This window comes from Molothrus aeneus, chromosome 1 (assembly GCF_037042795.1).
Source record: "Molothrus aeneus isolate 106 chromosome 1, BPBGC_Maene_1.0, whole genome shotgun sequence".
Taxonomy (NCBI): Eukaryota; Metazoa; Chordata; class Aves; order Passeriformes; family Icteridae; genus Molothrus; species Molothrus aeneus.
This window is the reverse complement of record NC_089646.1, coordinates 30,718,417-30,740,420: the sequence shown is the minus strand read 5'-3', so window position 1 is coordinate 30,740,420 and position 22,004 is coordinate 30,718,417. Positions and strand designations below refer to the sequence as shown.

General features: G+C 37.2%; 1 protein-coding gene across 5 annotated transcripts in view; it reads right to left on the bottom strand.

Moving 5' to 3' along the window:
- Positions 1-22,004, bottom strand: part of HDAC9 (histone deacetylase 9) — a 457,531-nt gene that overhangs the window by 176,595 nt on the left and 258,932 nt on the right. For 3 of the 5 annotated variants that reach the window (XM_066554161.1, XM_066554142.1, XM_066554152.1), the window contains 4 exons: positions 20,492-20,539; positions 19,844-20,054; positions 19,215-19,432; positions 10,679-10,948 (listed from right to left, as the gene is read on the bottom strand). In XM_066554161.1, coding sequence (XP_066410258.1) covers positions 10,679-10,948; positions 19,215-19,432; positions 19,844-20,054; positions 20,492-20,539 — 747 coding nt within the window. The remainder of the gene's footprint in view (positions 1-10,678; positions 10,949-19,214; positions 19,433-19,843; positions 20,055-20,491; positions 20,540-22,004) is intronic. The other 2 variants (XM_066554170.1, XM_066554179.1) reach the window with 1 other exon arrangement.

The window sequence follows — 22,004 nt, the reverse complement described above, 5'->3', positions numbered from 1 at the left end:
GTCATCCTTGAATTGACTTGTCACTACACTATTAAGATCAACTAGAACATTTGCTAATCTATTTCTGACTCATCTTTCAGAGGTTGATGATGCCAAATCAAATCTCTGCTATTTCTGCTGTGTAATGACTTTGTACAATAGGGAAAGGCCACAATTCACTTTGGAAGAGCTGCTACAAAGCTGCTAAACATTTAAATGCCCAGTCCTTGGGATTTTTAGGAGATGACATATAGAAGACTTCCTATAAATGAGAGACTCTGAAAACTGAAAAATGCTCTTAATATGAAGATTATTAAGAATTCAGAGAAAGCCATTGCAGCAAAAAGATGTCCATTGAAAGTAAATTAAAAATGTAACTCACCCTTCTCTGATGAAATATATATTGGATAATTTCCTAAGCATTTCAGATATTCCATCTTCCCTTTACCCTTCTCCTTTACCCAGAAAACTCAGAGATGAAACAATGATAACTTCAGTATTTCTGATTTCAGATCTACCACTGAGCTATGGTATTAGGTTTATTAATTGAGTCTATTCTATCAAATCAAAATAAGAGCACCCAGCTGGAAAAAATAAATGTCAATTTATTTTTGAAAAGTAGTGTAAAAGATGATAAAACATTGATACTCTTGGTTCAATCTTTAGCAGTTAAAGTATTTCTCAATTTATTAAACTGCAATTCAAGATGTAGTCATAATGAAGAATTAGAAACTGAGGCCTTTTTTCTTCTATTCCTTTGAATGCTTTCTTTAGTAATTAATCTCCATTGTTTGATCAGGAAAATTTGTGTTTAACAGTGAATCTAATTAAAGGAGACAACTATGGCAGGACAGCAAAGACTAGCAACTCATTTTGGTAGTAGCTGAGAGAGCATTTTTTTTAACCTTTCTTTAACTGTCTGAACTCTTCTCTTCCCTGAAACGATCAGCGCACTTTAACTTAAATTATTTAGCCTGAAGTTTCTATGCAGTGGGTTAAACCAATCAGTTAAAAGGCAAAGAAGTTAAACCCTCCTACCATGCTGCCTTTTGAGAACTAGGACAATGGAAAAAGGACTTTGTAGCAGGTAGAAATCTGGAAGTAATGTCATCCTTCCCAGGAAAGGCCAGAGTTGTTCTTTGAGGGAAAGAGGGCTCTCAAGCCCAACTACCAGATGTCTGTAACATGTTTTACTGCTGCTGCTTCACCTCCTCTATCTCCCATCAGCATTCCTCACCATGCCATCCCACAGCATTGCCTGAGAGAGGAGGACACCCTGGAATCTGCCCTCCTTGCTCCACAACTGGCCTTTGGCCTCCAGCCACTGCACCTCCCCTGCCTGGAGCCAGCCCTGCCAGGGCTTGGCCGAGCACGTGTGAAGCAAGGGTAGCTAAAGGCTCACAGCCCTCCCCTTACACCTTCTGATTGTCAGAAATGGGACAAATCTGGAGAACTTGCCTGGGTTCTGGGCTGGTACACCAGAGGATACCTGCATGGATAGGCATGGGAGGGAAATGGGTCTGGAGAACCTTCTAGGTAGGAGTTAATCACTGAAGGGGAAAAACACTGTGGTAGCTTTGGGTATGATTGTTCTTCTGATTTTGCAGCTCTGCCTTTCACCTTTTGGTGCTTTTCCAGCATTACCCCTTTTAGGGACACAAGCTTTATGCTGTGAGGAGCCTCCATCCCTGTGAACCACCTAGCTACTTCAGTGGCACAGTGTGGAGAGAACTTGGTAGCATTTCTTTGCTCTTATAATGCTATCCTGTACTTAGACCTATGAAATCCAGTCCTGTGGATTCTGCCAACATTAGACACTCAGTTTTGCCCTTGGTGAACTACTCAGACCAAACAGCTTGGACAGTTTAATTTTTTTCTGTTCTAGCTCTTATTCCTTGTTTCAAAGGACTGCTGTAAGCCTTGAAGACCTCCTCCAGCACAGCACTTTTCAGAAGCTATGCAACACAGGGATTGAGCACAGCACCAGTACTGACTGCCAGTTGTTCACTGATGATGCCAGAGCACTGTAACAGAGATCTGCAGAGAAGGCAATGCCTGAGGAGTGAGTCTGGTTTCCAATAAGAGTCAAGTTGTGGGGCTGGGGCTGCTTTCCAGCTTCTCTTTTTGCACAGAGTATCTCTGCTGTGCAGTCAGTTGCATGGCTTGAAATCTCCTTGCTGTATTAGGCCCAAATTCTTAGTTTAATGGATGAACTTTTTAACACAGAAGAGCAAAAACACAGATATATATATATATATATATATATATATATATATATATATGTATGTCCTTCTTGACATCAATTTTTGTTTCATTTACAGGATTCTGCAGGTTTAATGCAACTGATCTCAGTGGAATTGTGTCCCTGCTTTCCAAATTGCCAAATCCTTCTCCAGTTATAAAGCCCTCACCAGAAAAGTCTTTTCAATACTTAGCATGTGTATTATAGCAGAAGAAAGAAAAAAATAAGAAATGTCTAGAAAATAGGACTTCATGAATAAGAAGTTGCTATGTGTCAAACATTAAGTGTCCTGCCTTGTGATTTCCTTAAGTACTAGCTGAAGTAACCATGCAGTAGACACAGTAGAGCTGATCCTGGTAAAACAGCTGAGTAAAGATCTTGGTAAAGATACTGATCCTGGTAAAGAGCTTCAAAACTTTTTCTTATCTAATGTACCTAACCCACAGCTACTTTAAGTAGCTGTCTATTAGTTCATATTCAGCCTTTTGGGGTGACACTAAATGTGCACAATCAGTAAGACAGCAAACCAAACACTCACTTCTATCACTGACCAGCCAGGTTTCACAGTATCCTTTCAAACTCACTTGTCCTTTCAATGATCCACTCACTTGTTGCCTCTGGGACTGTGTTCTGATGACCAAAATTCTGAAGGAAACTGTGTTGTGGAACTGTTTCTCAGTTGTGACCACCTGCATCTCACCTTTACAACAGCAGCTTCACAAATGCTGTGCTCCTGTGGGTCTGACATCCCACCAGGCTGACCCCACTGCATTCCATGCCAACTGATTTCACAGCCTGAAAGCATTTTGAAAGCCACTAAAAGAAGAACTTGAAAATTGATGGGCTTTGAGTAATTTCATTAAAAGATGGAGGGAAAGGGCCAGAGAGGTGAAAGAAAGGGTTACTTCTTTTACAGGAGGGTCTAAGCTACTATAACAGTGACATATAATGGTATCTAACTTGAAAGCAGTCAATGGACTTGAGAAAATGAGCAGACTGCCTGGTTAGTGCATTATCCATCAACACAGGTAAGGAAAAGTCCCCATGCTAATTCTCAGTCTCTTGCTGTGGGAATAGATCTTGTTCCTGTTCCTTTTTTCTTGCTGGTCCTGAGCTGCCTGTGTTTCTGTGTTCTGAGCTTGCCTGAGAAGGGATTGTTATAAAAAAATCTCCCTCACACAGCACAAAGGGTAATGCTGTGCATATTTTAACTGAATAATTAGCATCCTTAGTGAGACCCAATTACCTGCAGAAAGGGCCAAATCAGAACTGATGTCAGGTGTCCCTGGACTGAACGTGGGCTGATGGTACCTGTATTGAGCACTCCCATTTTCACTTCTGTCAGAAATGGTAGGAGATTTAAAGCTCTCTGTATAAAGTCAGTAGCTTCAGAAAACTGAAATATTAGCAGAAACTTATGGGAAACTATAACAAAAGACCTCTACAAATTTAGATAAATGGTAAAAGCCAGGAAGTTTTAGAAAGCAAGGAAGATGCTAAGAGATGTGCTGTTGGATTTGAGTGCCTTTGATACCCTAAGACAAGGTGTCAAAGTGGCTGAGAAATGAGGGAAACCAGTCACCACCTGTCCCTGTGTGCAGTCATGTAGTTGAGTGATGGAATTATGGTCTCTGATGTGTAGTAACTCTTCAGCTTCTATTTTCAGTAGAGCAAGATCTAGGAGAACAAGCCTTAGAAGAACCTGGTCTCAATAGGTGTCCCTCTGTGCACAGCAGGAGAGAATTTCCCAACAGTGCTTCTGTCCTGTGCTCCTTCTGGGTCTGTTCAGGAACAGAGATCTGCTTTAAAAATCTGCAGTCTGCCACCTAAAAACTATCACACTGCTCTTATTGATGGGAGCAAAAAGCAAAGACTAAGGAAGGAGTATGAGACTGAATCCTCCAAGCTGCTTTACAGAGAACCTAAGCAAAGCCTTCTCAAGCCCTTGACATTGCTGCATTGCTGCAATCTCATAGCTGTAACTTTCACAAGCCCTTTTACTGAGGAAACACAGGCAGGAGGAACAGAAACACCTCCTTGGTCTCCTGGGGATCCAAGGGTCACAGGCCAGAACATGAGAGGAGACAGATTATGCACTGCTGCTTTCTGCATTAGAGCACCTATGTCTCCAAGGCATTTGGGCTGAGCTGCACTTCCAGGACATTTAACAACATAGTTTTATGAAGATTTAGCCAGCAATATACTGAGGAGTGCATTAACTCACTCTAATATTTTAAAGGAAGGAGAAAAATGAAAACTCGTGCGTGTGTACATACTAATGTCTAACAGTGAGAAAAACATTCCGAGGTCAAACAGAATTCTTTCCAAAATGAAGCATTTAAAGAAGAAACTTTCCAAGAACACATAATCCTCTTCAATGACAATATTAATGAAACTCTGTGCTGTAGGATACAGGAAATTATAAACTGCCCAAAGGTTTGAAATTAATATCATCTAACTGTCAAAATATGCAGTGATAATTACTGGGATATAGACTTGGAGGCTTTTGATTCACGCTAGTTATGTAGCCCTGATTAAGGAATTTTGCCTAGTGGTGTCCTGACATTCTGCCTTCTCAGACAAACGGGAGAAATAAGAAAAGTATCAAGGTGCTATATCCTAAGTATTTGAAAGAGGAAAACAAGCATAAAAACTTGTATCTAAAAATAAATATAAAGGAGTGTCAACATTAGTCCCTGAAGGTATCAACAAAATAAAATAAATTTAATACACTGTAATGGTACATATTCAGGCAGACAATTCAGTTAATTAGTTTTATGATAAAATAAGTGTTATTGCCTTCTGTAACTGGAAGTTTACATTACTAGACAAAAAAAATATATTGGCAATTATTAAGGTTAACAGATTTGGAGCTTTCTTAAAAAAAAGAATAATTTTCCCATCTAACTGGGGATGGGAAAGTATATTTACTTGAGAAAGAATAATTACTTGTAATTATTCACATTATTGTGCACTTTCACATAGAATTAGCATACAAAAAATAATTCTTCCTGTAACACAGTTTTTAAAGACCACAGTTAGAAATGAACAGGCCCTTAAGAATAAGGCTGAGAACAAGCAGGCTAAATATTAAGAGGCTTCCCTGCATGTAGAGAAATGAAAAATTTTCACAAAATAAATCCAGCTAGACAGCACTCCACCTCCTTGCTCCATCTACACTATGTATGTTCTGAGAAATCATAGAGCCAGCTTGTGTTTTGTAGGAGTTATATCAGGACTGTGCACTCACAGACTTGAGGAAGGGCAGGAAGGTGCAAGGTTAGTGTCTCTTACTGGCTGCAAAGTTAAAGGAAACAGCTAAGGCAGCCTACAAAAAAAGAGATGAATTGAGCTAAGACTGCAGTGGCAATCTAATTTAGGAGGGAGGAGAGGGGAGGGCAGGTTTATTTATAAGTCTGACATTGTTCAAAACTTACATTTCCATTTATCCTGCCCTTCCCAGCACTTCTCAAGGGCAAAAATGCTGTAACCATCCTGGAAGGATCAAGTGTACAGAGTACACTTTTAACATCATATCCTCCAGACCATCTCCCTCATATTGTAAGGCTATGTACCATTAACAATCAATACAGTAACTTCAAGATAGCTATGGAAAATAAAGTCAAACAAATGCAACAAAGACTCCATGACCACATTCAAAACATCTTATTCAGTTAATTAAGGCAGTGGATCACTTACAAGTATCTGGTCTGTCAAAACAACTCTAGTGACTAAGGCCCCCATTATCAGAGCAAATCACATTGCTGAATGATTTCAAGTTAATAAAGGGGACTCCTTTCAACCCTTAGCTGCTGCCTAAGTAATCCTTGGGTGGCTGACAGAGACGTGTGTGCTCACAGGTAGCCGGGGAAGTTGTCCTGTACTGCCTAGATGAGCTATGGGGCCACAATCAAAACAAGCAGGAGTGTGACACAAGCTCAGCAAATGGGGACAGAAACTGGGACATGCCTTAAGGATGCACCTTCCCAATCCAGTGTGTGTGTGTGTGAGTAGGGCATGGCTGAGGAACCCAGATTTACCACTGGCTAGGCAGTTTCAGCTAATCCTATATTTTACCTTTAAATCTTAATCTAAATTAACGTGAATTAGAGGAGAGAAAAAAAAAAAAAAAAGCAAATGCAAAGCACAAAGCCTCTCAGATAGAGCAGTAAAATTCCACAAAAATAACTTGTATTATTCCTCTAGCCCAGAGCAGATAATTTCATCCAGGATGCTCTTCTTCTGTTTGACTAACCAGTAATTCAGCAGATGGTGTTCTAAACTATATTCTTCCACTGAGAAATGAGGTACAGAAGCTCCATTGCCACCCAGATGATGGGAACTGCATAAGGAAATCAGAAACTAAACAAATAAATGAAAATCAAACAAACATTTCTTAAGTGGATAAGTAGGACATGCTGCTAGTAGGACAGAATAAAATAAGGAAATTAATTTGGCTTAGCTAATTTTGGCTGCAAATTGCAAAGTGTTCATAAGGGGGAGAAATAAGTAAACAATTTTAGATAGCTGCTTGGGACTAATGTTAATAGATTTTTACCTCAGAATTCCAGTGAAGATAAAAACAGGGTATAGTTGGCTTAAGTAACATGGAGTAAGTCTTAGTGATCTTGATGATAATGAAGATGGAATGAAGATAGTGCACAAATGAGTGGTGGTAGTGTCTGAAGTGCTCGTGCTTTGCTGAGGCATTCAGCTTTTTATCCTATTTTGTTAATGCCAGAAGATGACATAAAGGGTAAAGTTACAGTATCTATAGTCCAGTAATGTGTGTCTGAGTACATAAATATTATGATGGATTTTCCTTCATTTATTAGCAATTACTTCCAAATTGTCACCTATCAGCTATATTGGCTTTAGTTTTTGCACAATGGGACAGAATAAACACATACAGTTAAAAAAAAAAAGAGATGTACATCATTCTGGGAAGAAAATAAGATATGTGAATTGTATTTTATTATTATTATTAGTTTCTTCATTAAGGGTGCTTTGATGCATAGTAAATACTTCAGAAAAAAAAAATCTAGGTGCTGTCTCCAACACAGGAATGTTGTAAATTAAAAAAATTTATGGCTGGTCTTCTAATTCTAACACAGGTATTTAAACAAAAGGGAACTGAATAAAATCCCTGTTATGAAAGCATGATTTACTTAAAGACATATGATTCTAAATACACTATAAACAATAAGGCAAGAAGTACAATGTTACACTATTAATGCTTATTTAAAGATTTCCTCAGCTAAAACTTGATCTTTTATCTATTTTTGGGAGTTGTATTACTGATGAAACATTACGCTGCTGCTGTAGCAGTGAAAATAATTGAATTTGATTTACAGAACTATTTGTTCTTACACACTTATGCTGTTGAAACATAGATTTTATTCTAGTTAAAATTATGCCAGAATCAAAGCTGCAGAGAGCATTTGGAAATGAAATGAACAGTTATAAGAACTACAATGCAATAGTTTTCTAAACTCTTTTGGTAGTAATAATTAATGTACTGTAGCAACAGGGATTGTTATGCAGTATGAGCTCTCTCTCTGTAAAGCCTAAGCAAAGTTCAGGAAATGTCACAAAGTTATGTAATATCTTCATGGAAGTTCTCTACATTAGGACTTCACTGTCTCATACAGTTGCTTTAAAGTCTGCCAAGCTCATGGATTCCCTCTCTCTCAGCTTATTTACAGATGGACTTTAGTTTTGCAAAGGTCTTGATGAATACCGAAGAGGTCAGTACAAGCACATTTTCAGATAAGGGGTCCAGGCAGGTTTTAGAAATGTCATGTAAATTATTACAGTTCAACTGAATTTTGGATAATTAGAAGCTGAGAAACTGGAATCCACTTTTAGCTTTCCTGTATGGTATGATCACATGTTTGAGACAGATGCCATGATGGGAAAATGACCATGCATCAATACTATTCCACATTCACTAAAACTTATAATGGCTGATGTAGAATAAAACAAGAGACCAAAAAGAGAGACTTTGTGTAATTATTGTAAGAATAGTGTAATAAAAAACCTTGCTCCTTAAAGTTTAAATTGTTTTGACAATGCGTAGCAAACATATTTGATTGTACAAAGCAAAACCACCACTAAGTTACCAAATTTACACAAAGTCAAATATCTGGAAGGGGATCTTTTAAAAAAAACTTTATTTGAGAAAGGAAAAGACTTATATCAGAAGGCAAAAAAAGGGAACATACAAACAGAATATATTTACAACACAAAATGAGATCACCTCTAAGGGTGTAAATTATAATAAATACAGTAGATTTAAAATGTAAGAGACAATAATCAATTAGAAATGTGGTTGCTTAAACCCAGTTTTCCTTTTCACTGGTTCCAGGTAGTTTCTCTTATTTTAATTTTATCCAAATTTGAAAGAATCTGAAATTAAAGTACACTAATGTATTGGGGTTTCTCACCTGAATGATGTTATAAAAATACCTTTGTCTTCTGTGAATACACTTCTTTCAAGTGATATTGTACAAAACTCTTCTCAATTGCAAATTTCTCCCCAAATGTATTTTAAAAGATGCACTATCCCTTTTTGATGAAGCTGAAGTCACTGAAGTCAGATTTCAAAGAAAATTAAAAATATACAGAATGGGAAACACATATAATTTCACTTTTATAGCCTTCACTTTTTGAATGTAAATGTAATTTTTTTTATCCAGGATGGAGAAAGATTTCTCTTCAAATATGAAGCCCACATAAAAATCACCTGTGTTTTTCTCAATTAAATCTTTTTCTATCTATTAAGGACTTCTGTGTTAAGAGCAACTATTTAGAAGTTTGTTCGGAGATCTACTAGGAAAAAGGATAATGTATCTTTAGAAGTTGCAACATTTTAGAAGAGCTTGAATAATATTAGAACATAATGTAAACAACACATGCTAATAACATATTTTAGAGCAATTTCTACGTTTGGCAAAACAACTATCTCTTTTGAAACTGGATACTGCACCTTTAAATACCTCAGCTTTAGAAATATAAATATTTTTAATAGAAAAAAAACCTGACAAGGAGTCCAGGTCAGTTTGGGATTATCCATATTAAAGGGGATCTTAATACAATGAATCTTTAACTAGCTTAACAAAAGTAAACCTATAAAACAAGGTAAACATATCAAAAGGGAATATGAAGGAAATGTTTCACTGGAAAGCTTCCTTAACAATTTCCCTACTTGCTTTGTTATTTTCTTTGACAATAAATCAATTCATAGAGTGCCTTTAAAAACAGAGGGAGCGCTGCCCCGTCCCCCCGCCCCGCATTCCTCAGCACATGAATCACTTGGGCTTCCTGTTTCCATAAGGCATTTCCTGCCCCCCCCTTCCCAAAATCACTTTTCTGCAGGAGAACAGCAGGGACCTGACAAAGTATCGACTTAAATAAACAGGGCCTTGCACTGCACCCAGCCCTGCTCTGCTGACTCTGAGGGATGGACCGGGATGCAGCTCGCGGGCTGCACACACGACTGCGCCTTTCAACTCCGCCTGAAGCTCCCAGACAAGCTGAACCTGCCTTTTGTCAAGGTGGCATTTATGCACAGTTGTTATTTTAGGATTTGTCCATGAGACTCCGTTGCAAAGGTTATGAGATATTGTAAAATTAGTCATCATTTTAAAAAAACAAACAAGTGATTGGATATCAGATGATAATGATAACAGTTCTGTGCTTGCCGTGCAATGTCCTAATAACTGACTGGAACAACCTAATGCTGCGTTTTGCTTCTGACCAGTACTTGCATCTGCTGCATTTAAGGAAGCCTCTGTGGACATTATCATCAAATAAAACAGAATGAAAAATTAACCAAGCAGTGCAAAAAAGAAAACAATGCAATTTTAAAACAGTGCCTTGCCTTGCCTCTTTATATCCACCTTGTACTTTTCTCTAAATTAACTTTATACACCAGCCTGAGACCACCAAGATAGCAGTCAGTACCTGTCTACTGGGGAAAAAGAATACCCTAACATTAACAGTGTTCAAGACTATAGTATGATACAATATATACAGACAGTTGAAAGCAGAATTCAGAGGATTCAAAATCAGAAAAATGTTTCATCAATCAGGTCTGGAAACTAATTCCATCGATTGCTGATTTCAACAGGCTAGGTGATACGAGTTCTCTTTCACTAGGACTAAGCGATGTAATTCTGGGCTAATACAATGTCTATCAGCTATTACTCAAAGATTTATGTAGCATGATTGATTGCAACAGATATTTTCTCAATTAGTGGCCATAAGAATGAGCTTCACTATGTTTTCAAGTGTACATACAACACTTCTGCATTTGTTAAATTCTTCGAGCAGTAAATCAGGATTTGCTAGCTCAGTGAACCAAAACACAATTGCTTATCAAAACCTAGAAAACGCATGTGATGTTCAGATAATAACCTTAATTACAAATCCTGGAGCTAAATCTTTGCCTATTACCTGTTGCATAAAAGCAGCTTGCTCCCCAGATTCCATTTGCTGGGTTTGAACATCCTCATCACTGTCCAGTGGCTCCTCTTTGACTTTCACAGCCCCCACCTGCTGTCCTATTCTGTCATCCACACCAGCACTGCTGCTCTCAGCCCTAACGCTGGCACTGCTGGCGGGAGCTCGCTCTTCCTGCATCGAGTGATCTCCATGAAGCTCTTCTTCAGCTTCCTCCAGGTGACTGCCAGGCTGCTTAAGCTGCTCAATGGACTTAGAAAGCATCTGGAAAGAGAAGAGGGGAACAAGCACTGACTCTTTTCACTGATGCCAAACACGAAGAAATACTAGATCTGCACAGATGAAATCAAAGTGTCCACAGCAAACCCATGTAGCCATGCACCGTCAAAACACTGATGTATCCAGAAAAAAGAACAGAAGTCCCTAAGCAAAAGGCTTCTTTTTATTCTGCAGCAGAAAATACCATGTTTATAGATAATGAAAAACATGACACATCTGTTACACTGCTACAGCTGGTGAACTAGAGAAATTAGTCTTAGTCCTTCTTCAAACAAGAATGCAGAAATACCATCTTACAGTTAATTACTCACAACACAAAATAATAAAGGAATACTAAGATATAAGCAAACTAGTAATCTGGTTAATATTTTGGTATAGGCAAATTAGGGAATTTTCACACAAATATCTCTATCAATTAAAGTGTGAAGGCACTGAAAGCCAACAAAGGAGAAGTGGCAAAGAGCTGGTGTGAGTCCCCTGTTCTTTGGCACAAGGATACTACAAGCACGTCTGTCCATGACTGGAAGGACTACAGCCTTTGTGGTGCACTGCACAGGTATCCCAGTCCCAGCAATGATGATATAACACAGCTCCCAAGGCAACACCAGCTCCAGCCCATTCACTGCTATTTGAAAGCTCCGCGGAAGTGCCGGATGCCTGAGTGCTGCAATCATGTGCAGTTTGTGTTTTGCTGTTTAAGATGAAGCCAATGCATTCCAAAATTCTCCACATGCAGTCCAAAAAACAAAACTGAAAAAAATCCCCACTTTGTTGAAAGAGCCAGAAATCAGACACGTGAGTAAGAAGTTGCAGGGTTCAGTGAGTAAATTCAACTGGCCCACTCAATTTCAAGTATATACTGTTTTGTATCATTTAATTCAAATATCTTGAGAGGGAAAAAACACCTTTTATCTTTACTCTTACATACTTTCCTCTTCCCATCTGTCTCCCCCCAACCATCAATCATGTCTTTCAGACTGAATTTTAGCTGGTGTTATATACTCAATTACTGAGTATAAGAATGGTTGCAGGATGTCTGGTCTTGTCAGAAACCATGGACCATACAGTTTCATTCAACTTACTAGTGCATATAGAAAAATGCTGGGTTGTCATGTAAACTGTGTTCAAGAAGCTGCAGCTGGATTAAGGAAATCCAATGAAGTCAATAAGGACAGTTGAAAGATCAATTTATACAGTTCTGATTGATGTTCTGATGCATATGCCTCACATCAATGGAGAAAAAAATTCCTCAGACGATGCCTGTCTGGCTATTGTCACAGCAAACCTTCATTTTTGAGGGGTAATGGGAGTTTATTGGCTTACTAAAAATAAACAAATAAAAAATCCCTCTTCATTACTGGAGTAACTGGCAAATCACAATGTGAGTACCCTGCATGCTGCAGGTGGCATGCCCTTACTGCTTCAACTGATGTGGAGAGTCTCCTTTCATTACACAGCATCTGAAAAATTTCTCAGATCAAACCTATAAATCTTTTCCAGTTGTTTCTCAGGGGATGACACTGACCAAGAAGGTACTAAATCTAGCTGCATGTAATCAGGTCAGGTACACTCCTTTCTATTATTATTATTATTATTATTATTATTATTATTATTATTATTATTATTATTATTATTATTATTGTTATTGTTGTTGTTGTTGTTGTTGTTGTTGTTGTTGTTAATTAGTTAACCATTTGTGGGGAGCCTTCTCCACTCCTCAAGCAGGAAGAGAAAAGCAGGTAAGGCTGCATGGCTGGCTGCAAGTGAGCAAATACAAGCTGAAACATCTGTGTGACAGATAATCATATAAACTACAAGAATCACTGAGGCTGATCCATCTGTAAACCATTCCCTGTGCCAGTTACTTGACACCAGGAGGGTTTTTCTGCAGGGAAGCCAAGAGAAAATGAATGCATGCCCACAGCAAAGTTAAGACACATATTTAGCTCATTACTGCTCTTCCTTCTTTTATGCTTTTTCACTTTTATGTCAGGCTTTTTCTTCTTTACGCTGCTGTATGGGTACAGATCTGCTGCTGAGCTTTCTGAGGCAGCACATGATGGACTGCAGTATAGAATCTATATATGGATCACCTTCAGACACTTCTTGCATGCAATCAGTGAAGAGAACAAGCACACCTAAGGGGGGCTGCAGAGAGTTAGAGTGGATTTTGTGTGCATTTCAATTTGCTGTGTTCCTGTTTTGGACCCTTCTCCCATGCTGTGGAACTCAGCAGGTGATTTGCTCCAGATTTCAGCAACCGAAGGAGATAAACAAATTAAATTTTCTAAAACTCTGTGAAATTAAAGTCTTTATATATTTACTCAATAGAGTTTAAAAGGTGCATTTATATTATCTTCTTTACTACAAAATTTTATTAAAAACATCCTTTCTACTGTGATTTTAACTAAGCCTCAGGCAAGGGGCTATGAGGCATTACAGTCATGTCTTCTCATATGATGAAGCATGATCAAATTGCATGGATGGAATGGGGGGGACATGACCCAAAACCTGAAAATCCCTTCTACTGCTCAGCCTGCTAAGCCACAGCTGACTGCTTTCTCTGTATCACCACGATGCTTTCATGTTTGTTGAAGTTTTATTTAAAGAAAGCTTGGCCCCATCCTATTCCAGTAATTATACTAGTAGCATTACTGGACACCTTTAAGTCAGAAACATGTCACTTAAAATTATATCTCCTAGTGATACTACTGTATCTGCAAACATGTGAAGATAGCAGTTTAGAGTCACTACTTCTATCTTCTCTATCTAAAAATGGGTTACACAGCAGAAATGCTGCTCAGGTCCTTTCATTGCACAGCTGGATACTTCTGCTCACACTTAATGTTTAAACCTTTCACTTTAAACCCCCACTTGCCCTTTTTTTGTGACTTGATCTGTACCTATATGAAGGAATTTCTCCTAATTTTAATGCATTTCTTTTTATTTTGAAAAAGTAATTGCTTAATCTGAGTTTTAGTAGGATTATATTTAAAAATAATAACAAAAAAATAGTTTATTTCCCTAATAAATTAAGGGTTGCAGATGTTGGTTATATTTTACCAGTATACTTTACTACTATCAACTATTCCAATTTAAGTGGTCACTAAAAAAATGTCTTCATGACAATACAGCCTATATATTTTTTGCTTTTATCTTCAGGAAATTAAGCTATAAGGGAAATGCATGAATCAAAGTAAATAGTATCAGCAGGAGAGGAAGTATGGACAGATATCAACTCCATTCTAAAACTGCAAGAGTCCAGTCAAAGAAAAAGATACCAAACTTATCCTAACCTGTTTGGTTGTACAGAAAAATGGAAGACTAAATAATCTGGACACTGCAATAGACCATTTTATAGTTCCTTCAGCTGCAGACCCTGTAATTTTCTCCTTTGAAATGATATGCATTGTAAAATATAGTGTTTTAAATAAAATGTCTTTACAAAGAGACAAAATCATGAAGTCCTGCAGCAGCCAACCAACACATTTCCATCCTTGATTAATTGTTCTTTTTAAATTCATGACGGTAAAAACAACTTGGCACCTGCTTCCTGATGTCTCTGTTACTCTTGTAGGACCAATATATCTAAGGGATGTATTTATCTTTCAAAATCATTCTTCTGCATTACGACTTAAACATTAGCTCTCAATAAAGGAGAAAATGCTCTGGGCATGGTCCAGTTCCAAACAGACAACAGTTCCTTTTAGTTTTTTCCCAAATAATCCCCTGCTGTTACCAATATTTGAATGATTGTCTCTCACCTACAGAAGATGCTAGTCAGATTTGTAAGCTGCAAAGCCAAAACCTCAGTATAATATGTTTAATGAAGCTAGATTGATTTACTACTGCTGAACCTGGTCTTCCACCTTCCATTAAACATCATTCAGAGAAATGAATGGTCAATCTGGGATTAACTGTATCTTTTCAATTTTCCTACTTGCAATAAATAATAGTTCTATTTTTTCATCAACATAAATTTCTGTATTATTTTAAAATTTTTATTAAGAGATATTGGTAAACTGTGAACACCATCTAAGTACTAATGAATATTCACTTCCTATATATTTTTTTACCTCACAGGCTTTCCTGGTCAGCAATTCCCTATTCAGAGATGCTTTAAACCAACCAACATCCTAGAATGAAAACTGAAATTCAGATGTTTCTTATATAAGCCTTAACATTATCCATACACCTCCCATAATTTAGAGTACATACCAACTACCCCATTATTCTACCCTTTACCTCTCCAATCCAGAGAATTTTACAATGGAAAACAAATTGCCAAAATGCTATGAATACACAACTTAAGAACACAAATAGGGTTCCTGCATTGCTCAAATAAAATCTTGGCCCCAGTGAAGACTTCAGCTTCAGTAGAGGCAGGCCTTATTCACCATACGTGGAAAAATAACTTCTAAAGACAGATGGCTTTGTTCATGTACTCTTCACATCATGGTTTCTGAAATTTTCTTAAATACAGACTTCTGCTAGGGCTTTGTATTTAGATTAGTTAAATCAAAATCCTAATTTTTTTCCTCTAAGTGGCCGGGTCAAAGCTTGGTAGGTACAGATATACACAATAATATCAAGATTTTATTTTTTTCTTTTTTGTAGTAGTGGTCTTTTGGTATCCAGTTGCACTAGCTTTAACTGGGGGTTTTGGACTTTGGTCTCCCTTTATTGAGCAGAATGAAGATCTGCAATGGTGATCAAAGGCGTTATGAGGAAATAAGCTGTCATTTGGACAGAAGTATATTAAAGCTGACAATGGCAAAGCTGGTCTTCCCTAAGACAAGCTGAGTTCAGGTTACTTCACATTCATTATTAATTCTGGGACAAGGGTTTTTACCTACTTTTGGAAGAGATGTCAACATTTGCAGAATGTTTTCAGAAGGTCAGTGTACTAGATCCCACAGGAATAAATGTCAGACTTCAGTGGAGACATATACCATTTCCCACATCAAAAGCCAGGCATCTGACAGCTGACCAGATATAATCCATAGGGGATCTCCTCTTTTCTAGTAAGGACAGAGGCACACCTTTTGGCAATGATTTGTTTCTTTTCAGAATGTAAATGATCCAGGGGAATCCTCTACCTCTGACCTATGTTAGATTTTGCTTGTTATCACCCTCACAGCAGCACTGGCTTGCTGCTGAAGTGCATTTTTACCTCACAAAAAAAAAAAAAGGTTTAAAGGTTTTTTTGTGTTTTTTTTTTTTTTTTTTTTTTTTTTAATACAAGAGAAATGAAAGAACAATGGGGTGAGGAAAAGGTGGTTCTCTTCCTCTTTTTGTTATTGCATCTATAAGCCAGCCAAAGAGATCAGTCCAAAACCAGCTATCAGGGAGTGCTGACACATGCCCTGGCATCTTAGCTCGGGGCAAATGCTCAAATTGTGGGTTCAGTTGAATACTAAAGACTTAAGTATTTGAAGGCCTAAACATAAGAAATAAAATCTTAAGGGAAATAGAAAACAAAAAAGAAGACATTAATTTTCTCCAAGATATTGGTCAATTAGCATTTTACAGTCTTAACAGTTTAAAATGGTTCTGGTCTTTTATTACCAAAACCTTGGGCATTCCTTATTAAATGAAACTTATGCATTTTCCATGATTGAAAAGGCAGGACTTATAGGTATAAGTCCTGTGCAGATTTCATTATACAGCCCATGAATAGAAGAGTAAAGAATAGAAAAAAACAAGTTCCTATATTCACTTGATACATGCCCAAACTTATCCTAAGAAATAAAATATTTAGTTGCTTTCCTATCTGGTCTGGAATATCTACTGTTTAAAGTTTCAAATAACATAACTCTGCTTTGCAGAGTTTGATTGTAAAGCTGTGCAAATTATGTAATGAAAAAATAATTTCAACTGTGAACAGAGGCAAGTTTTAAGACTGAACAAAGTATATTCTATCACTCTAGCAGAGTTCAAAAACCTTATGTAGCCACAGGAGTTCAATCTGAACTTTTAGCTAAAGGGTTAAAAACACCTTTAAATTCACTATTTAAAAGCTACTCCATGATTTGATCTTTTTTTTCTCTCTCTTGTCCATTGGCTACCCTTAAATTCCAGTTTATAAAAATCAGGTTTTGCAAGTACATAAGGAAGCCCCCTGGCTTTCTGTGCCCTTGCAGAGGACAGACACATGGTTAGACCACTGACATTTTTCAGTACTGTTCTTCAAAATGTTTCTTCTGAGCATGGAGAAGAATCCAGATGCTGTAAACTTTAAAGTCTGATAAAACACATGCATCCTCAGAAAACCCACTGCTTCTCTGGCTGCAACATGATCTCATTCCTCCTCAGTCATTTGCTGCTCTGAGGAGTTACTGTGCTCCTGAAGAAGCCTGGTTGCTCTGGAGTAGGAGTAAAGAAGTCCAAGAAGCTCTTGGGGTAAAAGTATGTTATGGAGGTTCAAGGCAGAGAGAGGCCTTAGGATAGGGCCACTCTGCATTTGTATATGGACTATACTGTACAGAATAAAAGCTAGATTCACCAGTTTTGTCTCCATCACAAAGAACCACGTGAGAATGAAGGCATATTTCAAGTATGAGAGGGAATTAGTCTCATTAGCATGTATTTTCACCGTAGTTCAACTGAAAAAAAAATACTGAAACAAGCATTATCATGAACAAACTCCAATCTTTTTCCTTCCTTATCCCATCTATCTCTGGAAAGATGCAATGCATTCCTAGTCCTATGTGATTAGAAATATATGATTATGTGCCTCAAGTTTCATTTTCATGCTGGGGACAAATGCTCATAATGCCACATCACATACCCCCAAATGCTATGGTAGAATTTATATCAATAACCATATTATCTAAGAAAAACACATCAGTGGGGTTCTTTGCTTTGTGAGGAATGCATGAATTTATGGGTTTGTAGTACAAAGACTCAGTACTTTATCAGTTAAAAAGTCTTTTTAGACAATTGAGGGAAGGTGAAATATTTTCAAAACCTGAGGCTATGAGATATACATATGCCAGCTTGATTAAACATATGGAATGCATACTCAAAGAAAAGCCAACTGGAGTCCTAGTTGAGTAATCAAAACACCCAAGCTGAGAGGGGTTAACATGCAAGGATCAGCTCTGAACTTTGAAGTTTTCTGGTCTTCATTTTTCCTAATTAAGACAAGATTTAATAACCAAACCACTGTACAAAGTATGTACTTAAACTCTAGGTTTGTTTCTAATTTTGTTGGGAATTCTTAGTAGATTCCAAAGAATCAGTAAACCCTGGGAAATTCACCCAGTAAGTAAGGTGGATTGAATTTTTTTTTCTAAGGTACAAGAACGGAACGTCCACTTTTCATCTTTTCTTCTTTGACATTGCCTCGCCTCTTATATATAGTTATTGAGTAGCCCTAAAACAAAAGAAGACAAGTAAAGGTATGTAATTAAATGTTTGTAATAGTAGTGAAGCTTCAGTATACAAATTGTGGAAATCTGTGTACTAAGTGCGGAAAAATGTTCTCCAAATAAAAACATGCAATTACTTGCATATCCTAATTTCAGAGAAGGTAGCAACTTGATTTTTTGTAGAATTATTGCTTCCTGATAAATCTACTTAGAATATGTTGCTCTTTGTTTATTAATGGATGTTCCCTTTTCTTCTTTCCCTTGCCCCTGCTCAGAATAAGGTGTTACTGTACAGGGAATCTTGTACTACACATTTCAACTCTGTGTCAGACACCAGGACAAGTTTCTTTTTATCCTTGTATGGTAATTTTAGATCACCATACAGGTAGAAAACTTTCATGCTACTCACAGAGAAAAGTCAGTTTGATAAATACTGATTAAAAATTTATCCAGATGTTCAGTAAGCTTCACATATAAACCCATCAATGTAATAAGCTGATTTGAGTTCAAATTAGTTATCTACTTATGCAACATTCTAGTCCCCAATAAGACAAGTTTTAATACAATTCAAAAGCAGCAAGTGGAGTCATTGCTGCAGCTCAGAAGTACACATCAACTTTTAAGACATAATTTACCATTCAACAGTAAAACACTTGTCAGGTAAAATGGTAAGCAACTCTATTTTGTTGAATTGTAGCCTATTTCAGAACCTTAAAATTAAGATCCATAAAAATGTACATATCAACTATGCATAAACAAAAAAGATACTCTAGCAAAAACCTCTCTATTGTCTGTGATGACATGGTGCCAATAACTAACTTTTGGTCTTAGTTTTTCATCTTTAAATTTATTGGAAATTCTTTACTTTGGGAACTCACCTTATTCATGTGGATCTGCTGCTGGTACTGTTTCTGCTTCTCCAAAAATTGCTGATGTTGCTGCTGGATGACCAGCTGGGCCAAAGTACTCTGAGGAAGAGGAGCAGACTGGGTTCTGTTCAGTGGCCTGTGACGAGGCAGTTTGTGGGCAGCTCTTATGCCAGGTGAGACTCTCTCCTTTGCTGCTAAAGGAGACTGTGGATGAAGAGGAACCGCTCCTGCAAAACAGGGACATTTCACTCCCCTGTGAAAAACAACCAAATAATAGTTCTAACAGGAAAGAAAGCTTTCAGTAAGAAGAGGGGTGTATATTGCAGAACTCTGCATCTGCACTGATGCAGTGGGACGTGTATCACGTGCCTCGCCATGCTGGGAAGTTCAGCTGCTAGAAAAGAATGTGATGAAGTAATCATTTTCTCTTTTCTGTAATCATTGAATTCTTTCAGGCTAACAGACTGGAACAGAATCACTAAAAGGGAAAACAAAGATGCTATCCTTTTTTCTTTCACCCTTCCACATTTCCCAAGAGTTAGGATGTGTGGTATTTGTATTACCGTATTTAGTTTAAACTGAACACAAATGTCATTAAAAACATCTTAAATTAGTATTGCCGGAGCTTTGATCATTACCAGTCACAAGAAGTTTTTGCTGTCTCATTTGCTCTTTCAGTAACAGATGCTGCAAGAGAGCTTGGTGGCTGCTGTTTGGCTTTCCCTCCATAGCAATGTGAGGATGAGTTGATGATGGAGGAATGTTTCCTCCATACTGTCCAGCCAAGGCCACTCCTTGTCTAAGTGGCGGGGTCTCCCCTTTCTGCTTTTCTTTGAACGACGACGAAGCCTGTCAAAGAACAACAGCATTGGTAACTGCTTCCCAGAGAAGTAAATGGCCATTTATACCTCCCCTTGATTAGATGGTCTTATGTCTTCATGAACACATACAGGAGAAAAGGTTAACATCCCTATCTTACATTTTGACTATGAGATAAAAAGGAAGAACATGCCAGTTAAATGTAATGCTGTGAGAAACTGAGTACTGAAACCAGTTGAAAAAAATCAGCAATAAGAGCCAAAGCATAAGGAATTACTAGTTAGAACATTATTAATGCAAGGACGGGAGCTATCCTTAAAATTCCTAAAGAACTTTGCACAGCCTCCTACACAGGAAACTAGAGGATCAGGGGAAATAGTTTGCATTGAGTTTGAAATAGGCAAGGCTAGGTTTTCCACATAACTTTCCATCACACAGTAAGCCAATCAGCAAAACAAAATAGTTACCTGTAGTAGTGGGAAGCTAATACTTTTCCTGGAGCACTCCCTGACTCCCTGAAGGACAGCACAAATATAAGTTTTACCCTTTGCAAAATAAACTTATACATTTAAACTCTCATCTAGGTATGTAGCATTCTGAAATGCTTTATAAATTGCACAGTTATCGATTTAAACCTTTTGGAAGTTTTGGCCCTTCATAATTGCAAATGTACTTTATATTACTTTGTTCTTTGCCTATTTAAAAAAAATCTTGAAATAGTAGTTCAAGCAGAATAACAATTCTTACAGCAAGAATAATAACCTAACAGAAATATGCACGTTGAGGCTTGCAGATAACCACTTATGGTAAGTCATAGTAAAAACAGCATCTCTGATAGTAGGAATTCCATTAAATTCTAAAATAAGGTTTTCACCAATTTTTTTTTTTGGTGTAGGCTTACTTCACACTGCTATCTCCCTCCCCTGAAAAACAAACACCAAAGTAAGCTTTACATTCATTTTGCAACTGCTCATTCTAGTAACAGAAATAAACATTACTTTTATAAATCAATCCCTTTGTTTTTTCTAATGCCAGAAGTAATATTTGGTGCTAGATGGCCACATCAAAAGCTTATAAGATTTGAGTGAGCAAATGAAACATATTTTCATTTCTTTTTAATGTTATAAATTTACTTTGAAGCTAGTTGAAGCTAGTTATACTCTTGTGAAATAACTAAGAAATTTTTGATGATATCCTCTGAGAAAGTAAGCATTACTTTTCATGATGTTCAATTTTTCCATCCTTCAAAAACAATAATTTGCTAATATTTCTAGAGAACTGATTTCAGGCTTACATAATTTTCTTTGCAAGGTTCTGTACCTGATGTTAAAATGCTAGATTGCAGCAATACATTGCTGCTAAGAACAGTAAAAGTATTGAAAAAGCCATAAAATAACATGAAACTTTGACTTGAACTTCATTTAGCACTGGAATTAAGTAGCATTATTACAAACCATTGTGGATTGTACAGATTTAATATTTTTTTTACCTCCGCTGAAATCTGTGCTTACAACCCCTAATTTCTTCATAGAAGTTACCAACTCCCACACTGTTAGAACCACCACATATCAGTATTTTTACTTTGTTGTTGTTGGAAAGCAGGTAAATTTTGACCTGCTTTAAATTTTGGAAGTAGCAAAATTTTCAGGTATTTTACTGAGCTACAGGAATCCTACATTCTTCTACAACATTCCAGCTCATTTTAAGTCATTACTGGAATCTCATAAAAAAGTTACAGGTAAAAATTATCATATAATTTAAACTTTTATACTAAATAATCTCCTCATATACTTCTTGCCACATCTGAAATCTGTTATCTGGCATAAATGCAACGCACATGGCCTGTACTTAGCTAAGATCCACAATGGCACTTGTTTATTTGAGATCAAGAATGAATATTGCTTTCAAGTTGTGCCCAATGCACAGAGAGGTCTGGTTCCTAATCTGAATTCCTTGTGTTCCAAAATGCTAAAAATATAA